Source organism: Cetorhinus maximus, chromosome 7 (genome assembly GCF_964194155.1).
Source record: "Cetorhinus maximus chromosome 7, sCetMax3.hap1.1, whole genome shotgun sequence".
NCBI classification, from domain to species: Eukaryota; Metazoa; Chordata; class Chondrichthyes; order Lamniformes; family Cetorhinidae; genus Cetorhinus; species Cetorhinus maximus.
Genome location: NC_135885.1, coordinates 133356131 through 133372716, shown reverse-complemented (window position 1 = coordinate 133372716; position 16586 = coordinate 133356131). Strand labels below are relative to the sequence as shown.

The 16586-nt window shown below is 42.5% G+C and overlaps 1 protein-coding gene across 3 annotated transcripts in view; it reads left to right on the top strand.

Annotated features, from left to right (window-relative positions):
* Positions 1-16586, top strand: part of lmo7a (LIM domain 7a) — a 225703-nt gene that overhangs the window by 175313 nt on the left and 33804 nt on the right. For all 3 annotated transcript variants that reach the window (XM_078545979.1, XM_078545978.1, XM_078545977.1), the window contains exons 12-16: positions 2572-2714; positions 5708-6143; positions 9019-9477; positions 9979-10093; positions 14771-14932. In XM_078545979.1, the coding sequence (XP_078402105.1) occupies positions 2572-2714; positions 5708-6143; positions 9019-9477; positions 9979-10093; positions 14771-14932 (1315 nt within the window). The remainder of the gene's footprint in view (positions 1-2571; positions 2715-5707; positions 6144-9018; positions 9478-9978; positions 10094-14770; positions 14933-16586) is intronic.

The window sequence follows — 16586 nt, the reverse complement described above, 5'->3', positions numbered from 1 at the left end:
ATTAAATCTCCTCTCAATCTCTCTCAAGAGAACAACTCCACCATTTCTGATCTATCCTCGTAACTGAAGCATCTCATCCCTGGAACCGTTGTTGTAAATCTTTTCTGCGCCCTCTCTTATGCCTTCAGATCCTTCCTAAAATGTGGAATCGGTCACAATGCTCTAGTTGAGTCTGAACCGGTATTTTATCAAAGTTCATCACCATAATTTCCTTGCTTTTGTACTCTATGCCTCTAACTGTAAAGCCCAAAATCCCATTTTAACCACTTTCTCAACCTGCCCTGCCACCTTCAATAATTTGTTCACAAATACCCCCAGGTCTCTCTCTTCCTGCACCCACTTTTAAAATTGTGCCCTTTATTTTATATTGCCTCTCCACATTCTCCCTCCCCAAATGTATCTGCACTAAGTTTCATCTATGTCCTCTTGAAGTCTAACACTGTCCCCCTCTCAGTTCACAATTCTTCCAAGTTCTATATCATCTGCTAATTTTGAATTTGTGCGCTGTACACTCAAGTCTAGGTCATTGATGTAGATGAAGAAAAACAGTGACCCTAGCACCAGCCCCTGGGGAAAGCCCACTGTTTTACCTCCCTCTAGTCTGAAACATCAACCACATTGCACTCATCAACTCTGTTTCCTCATCAAAAATCTCAATCAAGTTAGTTAAACACAATTTGCCTTTTACAAATTGCCCTGGCATTCCATATTTGATCCACACTTGTCCAAACAACTGTTAATTTTGTCCTGGATTATCATTTCTAAAAGCTTTCCTACCACCAAGTCAGTTAAACAGACTGGCCTGTAGCAGCTGGGTTTATCCTTGCACCTGTTTTTGAACAAGAATGCGACATTTGTAGTTCTCCAGTCCTTTGGCACAGCCACTGTATCTATGGTGGGTTGGAAGATTATGGTCAGTGCGTCCGCAATTTCTACCCTTCCTTTCCTCAGCATCGACAGATGCATCTTGTGACTTATCAACTTCAATTACAACCATCCTTTCTAATGCCTACTCACTATCAGTACTTAGCTCACCCAGTATCTCAACTAATTCCTCTTTCACTACGACTTTGGCAGTAACTTCTTCTTTGTAAAGGTAGAAGCAAAGTGCTCATTTAGAACGTCAACCATGCCCTCTGTCTCCTTGCCTAGATACCCTTTTTGGCTCCTAATTGGCTCCACCCCTCTTACTACACTTCTACTATCTTTGGATTCCCTTTTATGTTAGCTGCAAGTCTTTTCTCATGCTCTCTCTCTCTCTCTCTCTCTTTCTCTGATTTCCTGTTTCACTTTCACTCTGAATTTCCTATGTTCAGCTCGGTTGTCACATGTATTGTGATCCTGACACCTGTCATATGCCACCTTTTTCTGCTGATCTTTCTCTCTCTCCCTCTCTCTCTCTCTCGCGCTCTCTACCTCTCTCTCTCTCTTGCGTTATCCAGTGAGCCCCAGCTTTGGTTGCCCTATCTTTCCTCCTCATGGAAATGTACCTCACCTGTACCTAAACCATGTTCTCTTTAAAGATAGCCCATTGTTCATTCACCCTTTTGCTAGATAACCTTTGACTCCAATTTACAGGAGGGGAGCCGATGGTGTAGTGGTATAGTCACTGGACTCGTAATCCAGAGACCCAGGGTAATGCTCTGGGAAGCCATGCTCAAACCCTGCCACAACAGATGGTGGAATTTGAGTTTAATAAAAATCTGAACTAAAAGCCTAATGATGACCATGAAACCATTGTCGATTGTTGTAAAAACCCATCTGGTTCACTAATGTCCTTTAGGGAAGGAAAACTGCTGTCCTTACCTGGCCTGGCCTACATGTGACTCCAGACCCACAGCAATGTGGCTGGCTCTTAAAAATGACTTCTGAATGAGGGCAATTAGGGATGGGCAATAAATGCTGGCCTAGCCAGTGACGCCCACATCCCATGAATGAAAAAAGATCTGTTCTCATCCCACTGAATTTAGCCCCCTTCCAATTAAGTATTTTTTTTAATGCCAGATTGCTCCTTGTCCTTTTCCATAAATAGCCTAGACCTTATGACGCTGTCCTATTGACTGTCAGAATATATCAGCTAAAAATCAAAAGCTTAGTTTCTGAAATGTTTGAAGATTTTATTTTTAATTTCAAACACTATTTAACACGTCAGTTTTTCTAGTTACCACTTCGCACCCATCAATCTTGAAGGTGCCACTATTTATATTGATATTCTCTAAATGTAGGTGCTCAGCTGTAAACTTTAATTGCTGGCATGGCATTGGGTTGCCAATAGTTTTGTAGACGGTGTTCACAAAGAGGAGCCTCTAGTCAGTTTAAACTTTGAAAATCCAGTGGCAGAAGCCTATCTTTCAGCTGTGCTTAGTGTGAGCTTTAGCCCAGGTGCATAATAGAATATGAATAATGCATTCAGATCTTCTGAAATGGAGCACCAGCATGTGCATTTGCATCCAAGTAGGATATAAAAGCTCCTTCCTCGTAATTTTGCATTTCTGCTGGTAAGGTTGGTAGAAATGTTTAGTGGTTTACTTTCATTTTTTTGTGTTTTTTTTAAAAAAAATATGTGACTAGGACTTGGCAAAGTGGAAACATCGGCGTAAAAGTTATACTTCAGATTTGCAGAAGAAGAAGGATGAGAGAGAAGAAATTGAGAAAATGACAAGTAGAGAGAGTGTCAAATCCACAAAGACATTCAGGAAAATGCGGGAAGAAAGGTAACCCTGGAGTTCGCTAATGTTTTGAATTGCTCGATTAAGCCCCTATAATAGTGCAAAATATTGCCCATGGATTCTGCAGCTGGCCCACTGCCTCCTTGTTTTATATTTAAGAATATACCAAATTATGCCTTGCCTTTGTTGTTTGTAGATGTCTTTAGTTGTTTCAGCATGGAGGGTAGGGGAGCAGAAGGATAGGTCATTGATCTATATTTGACTGTTAGCATAACCGTAGCAACAATTAAATGCACAAAAATGCCCACTTGGAATCAATATTATTGGCCCAGATTTTGCGGCAGTGTGTGGCTACGTTGGGGGGTGGTGCTGTTGAGGTTGTTAATGGTGAGCTATCAACGTCTGAACTTGATTGTAACTTCAGGATGTCGGGGATCCACAGATTAGCGTGGGAATCCTGAAGTTGCAGTCTGTCACTCAGGACACCGACACTGGCTGAACTATAGACCCTACCCCAGAGCTGCCAAATACTGGAATCATTGAGAACATCAACTTTTCCTCTCCCATATCACTAAATTTTTATTTTTTTTCCTCAGAATATATCAGTTTCTATTTTTACCCCATGTATATGTCACCACCTTTAACTTGCTCTATGTAAAAAAAAAAAATAAGTGATTTTCTTTTATTACTTTTTGTTCCCTGTTTGTATGTCTGTTAAAATCCTTTAATGTGATTGGCTGCTTGGGCAGCTTTATGAGCTCGCCATAGCTCCACACCAGGAATCCCCAGTTTGTAACATTTTAGTCAGTTGCAGTGTCGCTGCAGAGTGAAATCGATGAAATTCTTGCCAGAGCGCTTGCTGGATCTCGCAGTGAAGTTTGCTTTGAAGCCAATGTCGAGTGTCATTGAGCGCAATGCATATGGACCAATGCATATAAAATATACATTTTATGTTAAAAGTTAGCATTTGTATAATTCTCACACTATCTAACTTGGAAATATGTTACTGTTCCTTATTCATCACTCAAAGTCCTGGGACACACCCTTTAACACAAGCTTGTGGGAGCACTTTACACCACATGGATTGCAGTGGTTAAAGAAGCTGGCTCTGCACCACCACCTCGGAGGGAGGGGCCAGCAACTCTGGCATACCATGAATGAGTTAAAAAAGATCCAAATAGAAACATATAAAGTATGCTAAATGAGGAAATCAAAAGTTAAGGTTGATGTATTCTCAGTCCCTTGGGATAACCAAGTATTTCATCTAGTAGTAGTTTACAATGAATCCATTAATTGTTATATTTTTATGTGATAGTGCAGTAGTAACACTTAACCATTTGACCCAAATTCCCTGGTTGATCATCTTTTCCTGGGTATCCATATACAAGGGTTATGGTTCCTTTTCTTCAGTTTTCAAAGTTGTTTGGTAGCTGGATTTGATGTACATTTTTATTTGTAAGTGTGATTATAGCTGTTTATTGTGCACCTGTAGATAATAGGTTTACAGTACTAGGTCCCCTTAGCCTGCATTAAAAATGGAAGGCTACTTTAGAGCTTTCATTTTATCTAAAATACATATTTAATTTTCTGGTATCAAACTTTTAGGACTAGCCTTGCTTTAATGGTTTGTTTTGCAAATTTGCAATGCTGCTGGAAGATGCCCATTGTAGAGGCTGCATGCCTATCTGTTCAGTGAAATGCAAGGAAATTTATTTATCCCTAAACAGTTAAATGGTCTTGTTTGCTTTTGAAAGACGACTATGCACTGAACAGTTGGGCTCAGCTTTCACACCTATTAACTGCAATGACTGTGTGGTATTTCGAGGCTAGCTATCGTCCAAATATTTCGGATGGATCTGTGGAATGGGCTACTAAAGGAATGTACAGGACATCCATGTGTATAATCAGCAAGAAAATGCTGGGTAACATTAAAGCAATCTGTAAACTTCATGATCTATTAATCTTTCCAACAAAAAATAAATCCTCCTTTCGGTTTTAAATTTGAGGTTTGCAGATCCAGATTTTCCTCTATAATTTGGGGTTTTATAGCAGCATGGGCATGTTGTAATGTAAAATCCAAAAGATTGCTCTAAAATTCTATGCGATGCCTTTGGAGGATTGCTTTTGTCTATCAACCAGTCACAGCAAAGACAAAGCCTAGTCATGTGTAATGGCTGTTGCTGAATTCTGACTTGTGTATAAAGTTGGAGAATCTGGAATATTTTAGCTTAATAAAAGCTCGGAGGTGAAATTGTGCTTTCTAGCTATTTACATTGCCAGGATTCTGGCCAGGGTCTATAACCTTCTGAAGTGACTGTAAATAAGCTCAATTCTCATACATTTTTCCCTCCAAGCAATTGGGACAGTTGTAGTATGTGGGACTTGGTACCTTTAGAAATTTTGACCCTATTGGTTGTACAAATTTGATTTTGTGAAGGAACTGATGGTGTGCATAGAATTATTTAATTCATATGTTATTAAGCAGCTTAAACTTGTCAGCCAACTGATGTAAATAAAATTGGGGCCTTTAGAGAAACTTTAGGGAAGTGACAGCAGACCATCAAGTTAAGTCTGGAGTGTTTTTATCAGTACTTAAAATACTTTGGACATCACTTATTAAAGCATAAAGCTTAACAGATGTAAGGGAAATTTGCGGTCACATTTTGTTAGGACTGGATTTTATTTTCTGTAAAAGACATCAGATGTTCAGTCCCTTATGTTTTGAATTCAGGCTGCATGGAAAGTTGGGGAAATTGTTGTTCAATGTTGCAGAACACGTAAGGCAAACAGCAAATGCTGTTCATTCTGCATTCAAGTTCCTTTTGTGGGGGTGGGGATTGAAATATAACACTAATTATCTTGAAGCTGACTAGCTTTGCAGTTGGTAAGATCTTTTTTTTCAGTTTTACCACTGCTTACAAATTGCGACCTGACTAAATAGTTTCACAGACTGCACCTACTTATCATCTCAATTTCGCATTCATTCTAATGAGGTGTTTCTGCTCTTTTTAAAAAAAAATTGCCCTCTTCCCTCACAGGGAGATCAGACAGCAGGGATCGTATGGTGGTGACCGAACTGACTACAGAAAGCTGAACTCCTCGGACGAAGAAGTGTTTGCTGAAGAAATTAAAGCCCCGAGACGTTTGTATGAGAGGAGTTACACTGTGGAAAGTGAGACCCCTTACACCTCCGAGAGGCGTGCAACCATTTCTTCAGCACCTCCACCTCAAGCCTCAAAGAGCCAGACAGAATCAGAATTGAAAAGTACAGTCAATTATATGTCAGGAAAACAAAGCTCTGTTCCTTCGTATATCCGCCATGCGATGGATTCCAAAACGGAACAAACTCGGGTTTCAAGTTCTCTGCCTAGGAATTACCAAGCACCTGACGTGTCCAGGATTGCACCTGTTGTCATGCCAAGACCCTACGGTACACAATCTAAAAGACTTTCCTTCCTCACTAGATCTCATCCGGTAAGTTGCTCTGGATAAATCCCGTGTTCGTTTAAGTAAACTTTTTCAGGGTTGTTTCTGTTTGAGTTAGGAGTATTGGATTAGAGGCGTTTCCCATCGGATATGTTCAAGGTTTCAAGTTGCAAGTGGCTTCATTGTTTATCAATAATAAACCAGTTCTCTTTGGATCTGCAACTTAGCAGCCGTATAGATTTCTCTCTACTTTTAGTACGTTGACACGGGCGCAAAATGTAGGCAAACTGGACTTCACTCTTTTTCAATTCAATTCTGCTGTTTTGGACAAGGCAGTGCAGACGTATGAGTGTTTTCAGCTTTTGGAAGCAGGATTAACGTGGCGGAATTTAGAACATTTTTGCACACTTGATGCAGAAGCATAAAGCTACCAAACCACGGCACCTAATTTTAATTTCCGTGGCTGGCATTAGGCAAACATTTTTTTCCAATTGTAACTGCATATGTAAACCAACACCGCACTGTGGCATTTCAGTATGTAACCCAAGAACAGAAAATGGCAACAAGCATTCAGTTCAGGAAGCATTTGTGAAGCGAAGAGACCAGTTAACATTTTGAGTGCTGATGCTTCTTCACAGCATTTTCTGTTTTGCTTCAGGTGTCCAGCATCTGCAATTTTGTTTTTTGCCTTTTGTTTGCACTTCAATTCTTAGCTTACTTTTGGGAGGAGTGAGAGACATGGGCAGTGCACAAACTTTGAATTACACCTTTTAAAATTGGTGCCTGCAGATTCCAGACAAATTAGTATCATCGTCATGCACAGAGCCATCTAATTACCCCCTCCTGCCTTGTTTCTTTTGCAAGCACCCTCCCCAGAAAAAACTATCCTTGATGATACAAGATCCAAGTAAGCCAGGTCACAGCCTAATAAAGGTTTTGAGCAGTGGTGAATGTATTGCTTTCTGCTGCTTGCCAGTCTTTTCTGGCACTATACGGAGAGTGATGGCTTTAGCGTCTGTGGATGCCAGAGGCCTCAGTCAGCATGCTATTTTTATACTGAATGTGATGTGCTGTGGCATATACCAAGATCAAATCTCTCATTCCTGTGTTGATATATTCTCATGGAGAAACAGGAGTGAAATTGTGCAGGCATCAAGTGAAGTGTTAAGCTTGTGCCCCACAGCGACAGCAATGGCATCTTTTTAAACGTGCCATTCCATTTTCAAAGGAGCCTTTGCTCTGGCTCAATTTTAATCAGCTATTAGTTGCCTTCAGTTGGGTATCTCATTTTATTTTAATGGGGCGTATCAATTTAAGGCAGTTGAGGACTCGTTAGAATGAAGTCTTTGCTGTTCATAGCTTTTAACTCCTGCGTTGCCATCATGTTTCTGAATCTAGCAAGTACACTGACATGTGAACACCCAAACATTTTGCCTTAAGAAGGTGGAGCCAGATAGGGCCAGATCTCTTTCTTTCTTGTCTCGTCAGATGAAATGGAAGCTATTTGCTAAATAAAGACCTGTACAATTGTCGTTATCGTGAACCACATTAAGGCCCCTTCCTTTGCAGGCTAAGTTAATTAATGTTTTTCCAGAATGACCTATTTTAATTCCCCGTGCTCAATGCTCAAGCAATTGATGGGCCTCAGTCAGATTTTAACTGTGCTTGTTGCATTATCAGGTAACTGTAGCCTCATGTTACACATTGACGCAATTAGAATTGAGTTAATTGGTCATTTTGCTTCAGTTGGAAGTTTTCAAGCAGGTGTAGCCCCTGGCAAAGCTGGGAACAGATTGCAATGAATGCAATGGTTTCTCATGGTAAGGGCTGTTTCTCACTGTTTGAGCTGAAGGCACTGAAACCTGGCATTAGCAGTTGCTTCTTTAGGATATGGTGGTGTGATTTGCCCTATATTTATTACAGGGAAAAGCAATTGGGAGGTACAAGAGTAGCAGGGATGAAATCTTCCAAACACATTATTTTAACCTAATGATCCTTCACTTCCTGAAGATCCCAAAGATGAATGTGTATAAAATCTGAGCAAGTTGCATCTTCAGATAAGGTTTTTGTGTCACTCAAACGGTACTGAGACTTGGTCGCAAATACATTCGCAGGTTTTCAACTTGGACCCCTGATGTAAATTGCAAGCAATACTGTTTATCATGGTGTGACTAATACCCAGGATTTTGGAATAAGATTAGGGCTGGTTCCATAGTTGGTACCTGATCTGACAGGTAGTCATTGTTGCAACTGTATGATGATCTGTTGCTGTTTAAAGGATCATGATCAGACTTCCTCTTTGTGTTCGATGCTTCTATAGGGAGAGCTCTGATTGACTTCATCCCTTATTAAATAGTCCAGAGATGCAGTCAATCCACTCTCTGAGATTGTAAACTCTTCATAAGGGAATCTTATAAAGTAGAGATGAGATACAATTGAGCCTTTGGTCCTGGATTAGAGAGGAGGAGAAATCAATACAAATTGTTCCTGATCGCTCTTTAGAGAACCCTGTCAAAAGGTGCTTCTGTGGAGGATTAGGCTTGGTTGTGAGTTTCCTGCAGTTGAATAGCTTTTAGAAATGCACTGTCCCTGTTCCATGTGTGCAGATTGACCACTTTGTTGAAGGAATGAAGCTCAGTTGGTGGCATGGACTTGTAGCTCAGCATGAGTTAGGAGAAGAAGAGAAAAATCTAACTCTGTTGTTCACGTTATTTGACTAGTGCCGTTTATCTTCTATATTATCTGGTTTATTGTATAGTTCAGTGGTTTTCTAACTCCCTTTCTGAATTCTAGTATTCCAACATATCTATTATTGCCAACAGTCAGTGCAAGGTAAGCTCTTCCATTGAGCCTGTTCTCGCAAGATGTTTTTGATAAGTGCTGGCAAACGTTTGCTAAAAGAATTTCTTCGCTTTCTTTTCAGCAGCGAGATGGGCCACCTAGATATAACGGAGATGTGAATGATTCAAGAAACTCCCAGGCAACGCCAAGTTTTTTCGTGAAGCCAGAAGCAGGAGGATCCAAGAATAGTGGTGGGCTCCCAACAAAGGAAGAGGGAACTATGTGGGTCAGTTCTTCCTTGAAAACGGAGGAAAAGAGGTCAGCACAGGTTGATCTTTCCTCAAAGCCAGAAAATGATGTGTACACGAGGAGCAACCTGTTATCGAAACCGGAAGACGATGACCAATCACAGGCCAGCTCTGTAATTAGTAGCAATGAGGAGGAGGAGGAGGAGGAAGAAGAACAGGCTCCATCTCTTATTAAGAGCAGCTTCCTCCATGAGTCAAAGCGTGACACTACTTCCGGCTCAGTCACAATGAATTCTTTTACAAAAACAACAAGCCTGCCCAAAGACAACATTACCACAGCAGCCATGCAACAGGTAAGTCTGAAAAGTAGGTTACTATGTGCATTTGAAGTCTGCCTGGTAATGTGATAGCCTCCTTTGACTGTGTGTACAAGGGCACACTTTTTTTTGAAAAAGAAACCTCTTCGACTAATTACTGTTTGACTAATTAACCCCAAAATGATATATCAACATATTAAGACAGCTTAATACTAAACTGCATGACAAAACCTATTCTTTGTAGCAGCCTGAGTGCATACATAGAGAACCTTTTCTCTCTACTGGGTGTCTGTAACAGGGAAAATAGCTGCCAGAAACTAGGTTTTATCATTTGGGAATAGTTCTTTTTTTGTAGCCTTCGAACTGTTCATCCTGGCTCATTTACAGAGAGTTCCCAGACATTCCAGTCATGCCTTTGGATGTTTGTGGGTGTCATAGAAAAGATCAATCAGACTGATTTATTGGATTCGTTTTCCAGGAATCATTGATGACGTTTGTCCTGGTGTCGTGTGTTAAATTATTTTTAATGTTTTTTAGGAACAGTACAGTAACACACGGATAATTATCAAACAGAGGCCAAACAGTGATCGAGACTTTGGATTCACGGCCATTTGGAGCTCCACTGGTGCAACTGTCAAGTCAGTTGAACAAGGTAATTACATTTTTTTTTTCAATTGCAATGTACACTTAGGCATTGTCGCATTGCCTTGGTGCTATAATCTGTAGTATCTGGATTTCACGTGTCTCGTTCTGTGGCTGTGGCAACAGTCACGCTGGCTTTAGTTAATGACCATGAATGATTTATGATGTGATGACCAGAAGGTCATTCTCCCATGTAGGATCTATTTAACAAAAATATCAGAGAAAACCAATCAAGTGAAATTGCATCCGTATTTTGACACAAAGGAAATCATTCCACAGATGCATTTATTATAGAATGCAATGCTTGATCTCTTATTGGCTGACAGATTTAGCTTTTATATAGCTCGTTTACTTGCGATCCTTTTTGGAAACGTTTCCATCAACTCTATGCAGCCTTTTTAAATATTTGCATAACTTGTTTTGCAAAATTTATTTATTGTCACACCCTTCTGCAGTTGTGTTTCCTTGTTCCCCAGACTGTGTCAGGGAGAGCTATTTAGCAATGGTGCAGCAAGGTAATATTGGGAGCTAGTAGTGCTGGTTAATATGTTTGTGTTCTCTCTGCCTTTTTTGGAAATTTAACTAGACTGCTCTAATTGTTTGCTGAAGGACTGTTGGTTTTGATGTCTACTGTAATAAATGAAAAGCAGAATTTGAGTTTATTACCTGCAGATTATGCCTGCTCAGTGCTGTCTCACACACAATGCGAGTAGTTAAATTAGGCCAGCCTACTTTTTCTAAAGAGAGCTTTCTGGCAACCACCCATACAGTTCAGCTGAACGGGCACGAGCTCAGGATCGTTATCAGGCGATAAGCTCCAAATGATCCTATACTTAGGGCTGGATTATATGCTGAGGGCAGGCTCCCTGCCCCCCATTGTAAATGGCAGGGGCAAGCCCACCCCACTTCAGCCAAGTCACCCTGCTTTTATTTTTCAGCCAGTGGACCTTTAATTATTCTGAGGTGAGGCATTTGGCTCTCTCCAAGAGGAAGTCCCCCCCCCCCCCCCCCCCCCCCTCCCCCCCCTCCCCAAACAGAGTGTTTCTGGCCTATCTGAGGCCAGCAGCTCTGCAGTACCAGCAACACCTCTGGGAGCAGTGGCCGTTGCTGGTACTGCACTGAGGACATTGAGGAGGGGTCCAGCGATGGACCAGACCTCCAGGTAAGTCCAGCATCTCGCTGGGGCTGGGCTGGCAGGCCTCAGCGAGGGGCTGTGGTGGAGGGTGGGCACGGGGAGGGAAAATTGTTGGCGGGGAGGTGTCTCCCCAATTGGCATCAGGGACCCGGAAAAGAGGCACGTCCCCCTTTCATTGGCCAGCAGCCCGGCGGGCCAGACCTGCTGGGCTGCATGTTGGGTGTAGGCCTCTCCTGCCACCCGTTCAAGCTGAACGATGGTGGCCTACTTAATGACTTCAATTGGGCTATGGGTGGGCAGCTCACCCAGTGCCTCCCTGCCACTCTTAAAATCATGGGGAGTTGGAGGCACTGGGGGAATGGCGTTGCTGGGAGGTGAGAGTGTGTGGTGGTGGACTTGCCCTCTTGGCACCGTGCCCTATTTCACAGCCCACCCACCTGCTTTCCTGCCTGTGTGTGGCCAGTGAAATCCAAGCCTTGACCTCTAGCCTTGAAGAAAACTGGCCGGTTGATTTTTCTTTTGGGGTGACCAAAATAAAACAGTCCTTTCTTTTTTTGCTTGTTTATGTTTTTAAATTTTGGAAGGAAAACAGAAGCTTTTTCTCCCTGAAAGTTTATCTGTGATGGGCTGATTGCAATGCCAATCATAGGTCTGAAGTGCCAATTGCCACCTAGTGTTGCTAAATTACTTATTTTAACAATCTATTGTTGAACTAAATGTTTTGAATGACCCTGCACTTTTTTTCATTTTCTAAGACACAGTGGGAATTTTTCCACCATTTTCTTGAAGCGTTTTGTATTAATCTGCAACATGAAAGAACTGTCCACAGTTCACAGTCCATTGTAACTGTTCAAGTTCTCACATGAATCCCATTGGTTTACCGTAGAACTGCATCTTTTCTCTAGGTTGAAAGGTTTATGGCTCTTTTTCCATAAAAGATGCTGCTGTTTCTGACTTAACTGGCTTAACATTTCAATATCTAACAGCTCAGTATAAATGGATATCTCCTGCCATATCTCCTCACTCTTTCAGTGACCACTTTAAATAGATGTCTACTTATCACCGCCTCTTCAACCAGAAGAAATAGGCTTTCTCTATTCATCCAGTTAGCGCTCTTCATGATTTAAAGGGAAAGCTCCATAAAATCTCCTGTAACCTTCTTTGCTCTCGTGGAAACAGTCTCAGTATCTCTGATCTCTCTTCATAATTATACGTTCTCGTCTTTGGTATCATCTTGCTTCAATCTCTCGTGTAGATTCTCTAATGCCTTTTCAAGCTGTTTCAACAATAGGGCACCCAAAACTGCACATGGTACCCTAAGTTTGGCCAGTTTTTCATTGGTAAATAGGGATAGTATCGTAGAAAACATAAATGCTACTTGCTATACTTCTGTGCTGCATTTCAGACAATTATTCTCTTTCACTTTGCTCCAACATCAGCCTTGAAACATGCAGCTACACTCTGATCTGTTCTTAAAACCTTCTGCTTTGACACCTCTCTTCTGTTAATTGTTTATTAACTGTGTTTAATTATGTGGTATAATGGTATTGTCACTGGGCTAGTAATCCAGAGACTCAGGGTAATGCTCTGGGGACCCAGGTTCGAATCCCACCACAGCAGATGGTAGAATTTGAATTCAATAAAAATCTGGAATCAAAAGTCTGCTGATGACCGTGAAACCATTGTCGATTATTGTAAAAACCCATCTGGTTCACTAATGTCCTTTAGGGAAGGAAACCTGCTGTCCTTACCTGGACTGGTCTACATGTGACTCCAGATCCACAATAATGTGCTTGACTCTTAAATGCCTCTGAACAGGGGCAATTAAGGTTGGGCAATAAATGCTGGCCTAGTCAGTGATGCCCACATCCTGTGAATGAATAATAATAAAAAAAAGTTGTATGCATATTCTCTTGTGCTCCTTTAAGTAGGAATAGACTGAAACTTTGGGGGCTAGGTTACGAGGTGAATGTTTGAAATGTATAACCCTGTGAATAAAACTTTTGAAAGTCTGGAAAGATTGGCTTCAGTTCAACAATGGGCTTTCTGGAGTAGAACATCTTCACTCCTTCAAAATATACCTTTTTGATTTTGCCTTCAGTTTTGTTCCTTTCGCTACCATTTTGTGCTACATAAATGCAATTGATTGTGTTAAACTTTACAATGCGTACCAAAATAAAACATGCAGGATTGTGGATTGTGGGTAACCTCCACTCTGATTTATTCCGCTCTGTTCAGCTGTGATTTTTAGCCTTCTCACTGCAAGGAAATCCCGTAGGGAAGATGGAAGATGCAATTGTAGGGCAAGTCATTGGTGCAGTTGAATGACCAGTTGACCAATCAAGAGGTGTATGGTTGAGGTGCATGGATGGAGGCTTCAGAGCAGATTGACTGCTGCCTCTGTTATATTTGATACTTGGAATAAAAAAAAGGAAAATCACAAAAGCACAAATATTTTACGTCCTCAAAAAAGGAAGAAAAAACAGGCTTGAAGCAAAGACATTATGGATGCGATGAATACTAAAGGCAAATCCTGAGCTAAGGCGTTTAATTTTTCTTCGGTTTGAATTTTACACTAGGGGCAGTGGGCAGTGTCAGGCGTCTGCATGCTGGCTCCCGCCACAGCCATTAAACGGCCGATGACCCTTTAATTGGCTCAAGGTGGGACATCCGCCCCCTCACCAAGAGGACGTCCACCTCCGAGCTGTCAGTCAATCAGAGGGCTGGCAGCCCTCATGTCCCAGCAGCACCACTGGGAGTGATGGCCACTGCTTGGACTGCAGCGAGGCCAAGAGGAAGGCATTCAGCGTTGGTACCGCAGCCTGGCGTCTTGCCAGGGTCAGACTGGCAGTGCTCACAAGGGTGTGGGGTGGCAGCAAGCTTGGAAAGGGCAAGGTGGGAGGCGCAGAGTGGGGTTTGCACTTTGGGAGGGAACCTCCGATGGCACTGGATGTCCAACATGGAGGCATCCCCCTCCCACCCAACCCCAAGGCTTCACATGTGCACAATGAGTGTATACATGTAACCATAATTTATATAATGAACAATGAGGCATGGGCAAAGCCATTAATTGGCCTTTAAGTGTCTTAATTGACCATGGGTGAGCAGGCTGCCCAGTGTCATCTCCACAGTAGGTTAAATTGTAGTGGGGCAGGTGGTGGCGGGTAGGCACTGGGAGTGGCACTGCTGGCAAAGTGCCCAATTTAATGCCCCCTCACCTCCGGCAGTAAATTCCAGCTGTGAAGTTCACAACACAATAATTTGTAATGTGGAGATTTTTACATATTTTCAATTCTGCATCAAGTTGTGGAAAAACTCATTAAATTGCTGTGAATTAATGAGTCATGAAATTTGAATGGTGCAATTATGGAAAATGAGTATTTTAAGTATATTTGTACGACCTGTTCCAACAAGTTACAGATTTTCATTCCGAGATATTGTACAGTCATTTCTTTAAGAAAAGCCTCTTTTCAAGTTTTGTGTGGAAAGTAAAATTTAATTCTGAAGTGGATCAGTCAATACAGAACCCATTTGTCTTTTTGTTTTGTCCAGCTGGACCGTCAGAATATTGCCATTTGGAAGTGGGTGATGAAATCATTTCTATCAATGGCAATAATGTAGCCAACATGGATCATCAGGCTTGGATAGAAGCCATGGAGGATTCAAAGAAGAGTGGAAATCTGAACTTGGAAATCAGAAGATATGAAAATAGCGGTAAGTCCTTAATTCTCTTGGTTATTTTACAACTTCAGTTAACTAGTGCAAATGCAACCCTGTTTGTGCATCCTGAATAAATAGCTGTGAAAATATCCTGTCAGAAGTGGCTTTGGCTGCACTGGGATTATGCCACAGGAAAAAAAATGAAAACAACAGTCAGTGCTCAGCTAACCATGAAGAGGAGGAGTGGTAGATGTTTATGACAATGGCAACATTCACTTGCCTTCATGCAATTAATTTTCCAAACATGCTGAGCAATTAGACCGTCACCCTGGACCTTGGCTCAGATGGGTTCCCCAACACCCTGTAGTTGACGTCCTTTTTTAAAAAAAAAAAATTATCCGGTAGGTTTCCTGCCCACAGACCTGATTGTTGGGATTGAAGGCCTGTTGTGTGGGAGCTCCTACAGAATGGGGCAGCAGCTGAGCTGGGCTGGGCTGAGAGCAGTTGGGCCTAGTGGGGATGGTCAGGGAGAGATTGGGGCTGGTGGCTGCTAGACTTCTGATGGTGCGGAGGGGTAGGGTCTGATGCGTGAGGGATGGGCAGTTATACAGGGTGGTTTGTCGGGCCTGAAGGAAGGATTCCTATTCCTGGCTCACAAGCAGTGCTGTAAAAGCACTTGCCTTATGGATTCGGTCCTTCTCACCTCCGTTCACCTGTTGGTTTTCCAGAGGCCTGAGAAATTCAGCCAACATGGGTTAAATTTGGATGAGTCTTGAAACACTATAATATTTGAATCACCAACCTGTCTCCTGTGAGTGCAGAAGTCACCCACCTCTTGTCCCACCTCCATAACAACCAGAACGGATGGTTTCAAGTGGGTTGTGTTCCTGTTTCAGATATTTTGAATGGCTAACCTGTGACTCAGCCCAGACACACCTGCTTTTGTGAGTTGGGATTCAGCCCATGTTGTCTATTCAAGTAGAATGGTCCCTCAGTGCAATGTGCTCTTTCATAATGCCATTTCAGAAAGAAAATTGCATTTGGTAGGCTCCCACACTCTCTTTTTGTTTGATGAGCAGAGACGCAGGGTGGAACCATATCCTCCCCCCCTCCCCCCCCCAACCAGGCGCAAGTTCAGAGGTGGTTGGGGGTGGCGGCGCTCTGTGATTGGATGGGAGGGTGCGGGGTGGAGATCCCACCACCCGCTGATCAACTCCGGGGCAGAGACTGACAGACTGACTTCCCCCCCACCCCACCCCTCCCACACCACCCGAAGGCCAATTGAGGCCCATAAGTGGCAAGAGGGCCTTTTCCCGCCTCCACTGTTATCCAACCTGAATCCCCACTGTTGGGTTTGCCGGTGGCCTACCAGGAGAGGAGGGGAGGGGAGGGTAAGGTGGGGGTGCAGGGGGGAGGATGCCCCTCATTCAATCACACTCTGTGCCTAATTGAGGGACCTAGCATCAGGAAGTAGGGCCCTGCAGGAACCCTACCCCCCACCCCTCAGCCCTGCTTCTGCTTCCAGCCTGATTGGAATGAAATAGTGTTGTGACCCCTGAACAAAAGTGTTCGGGGCTCCCACCACTTCTCCAACACTCACGTTAAATCCCAGCCATAGTAACTGAATGCCTGATTTATTTTCTACATGCTTTTCCCTGATGAAGATCCAGAAATGGAAGATAGCAGAGAATTAAATCATTTGAACTCA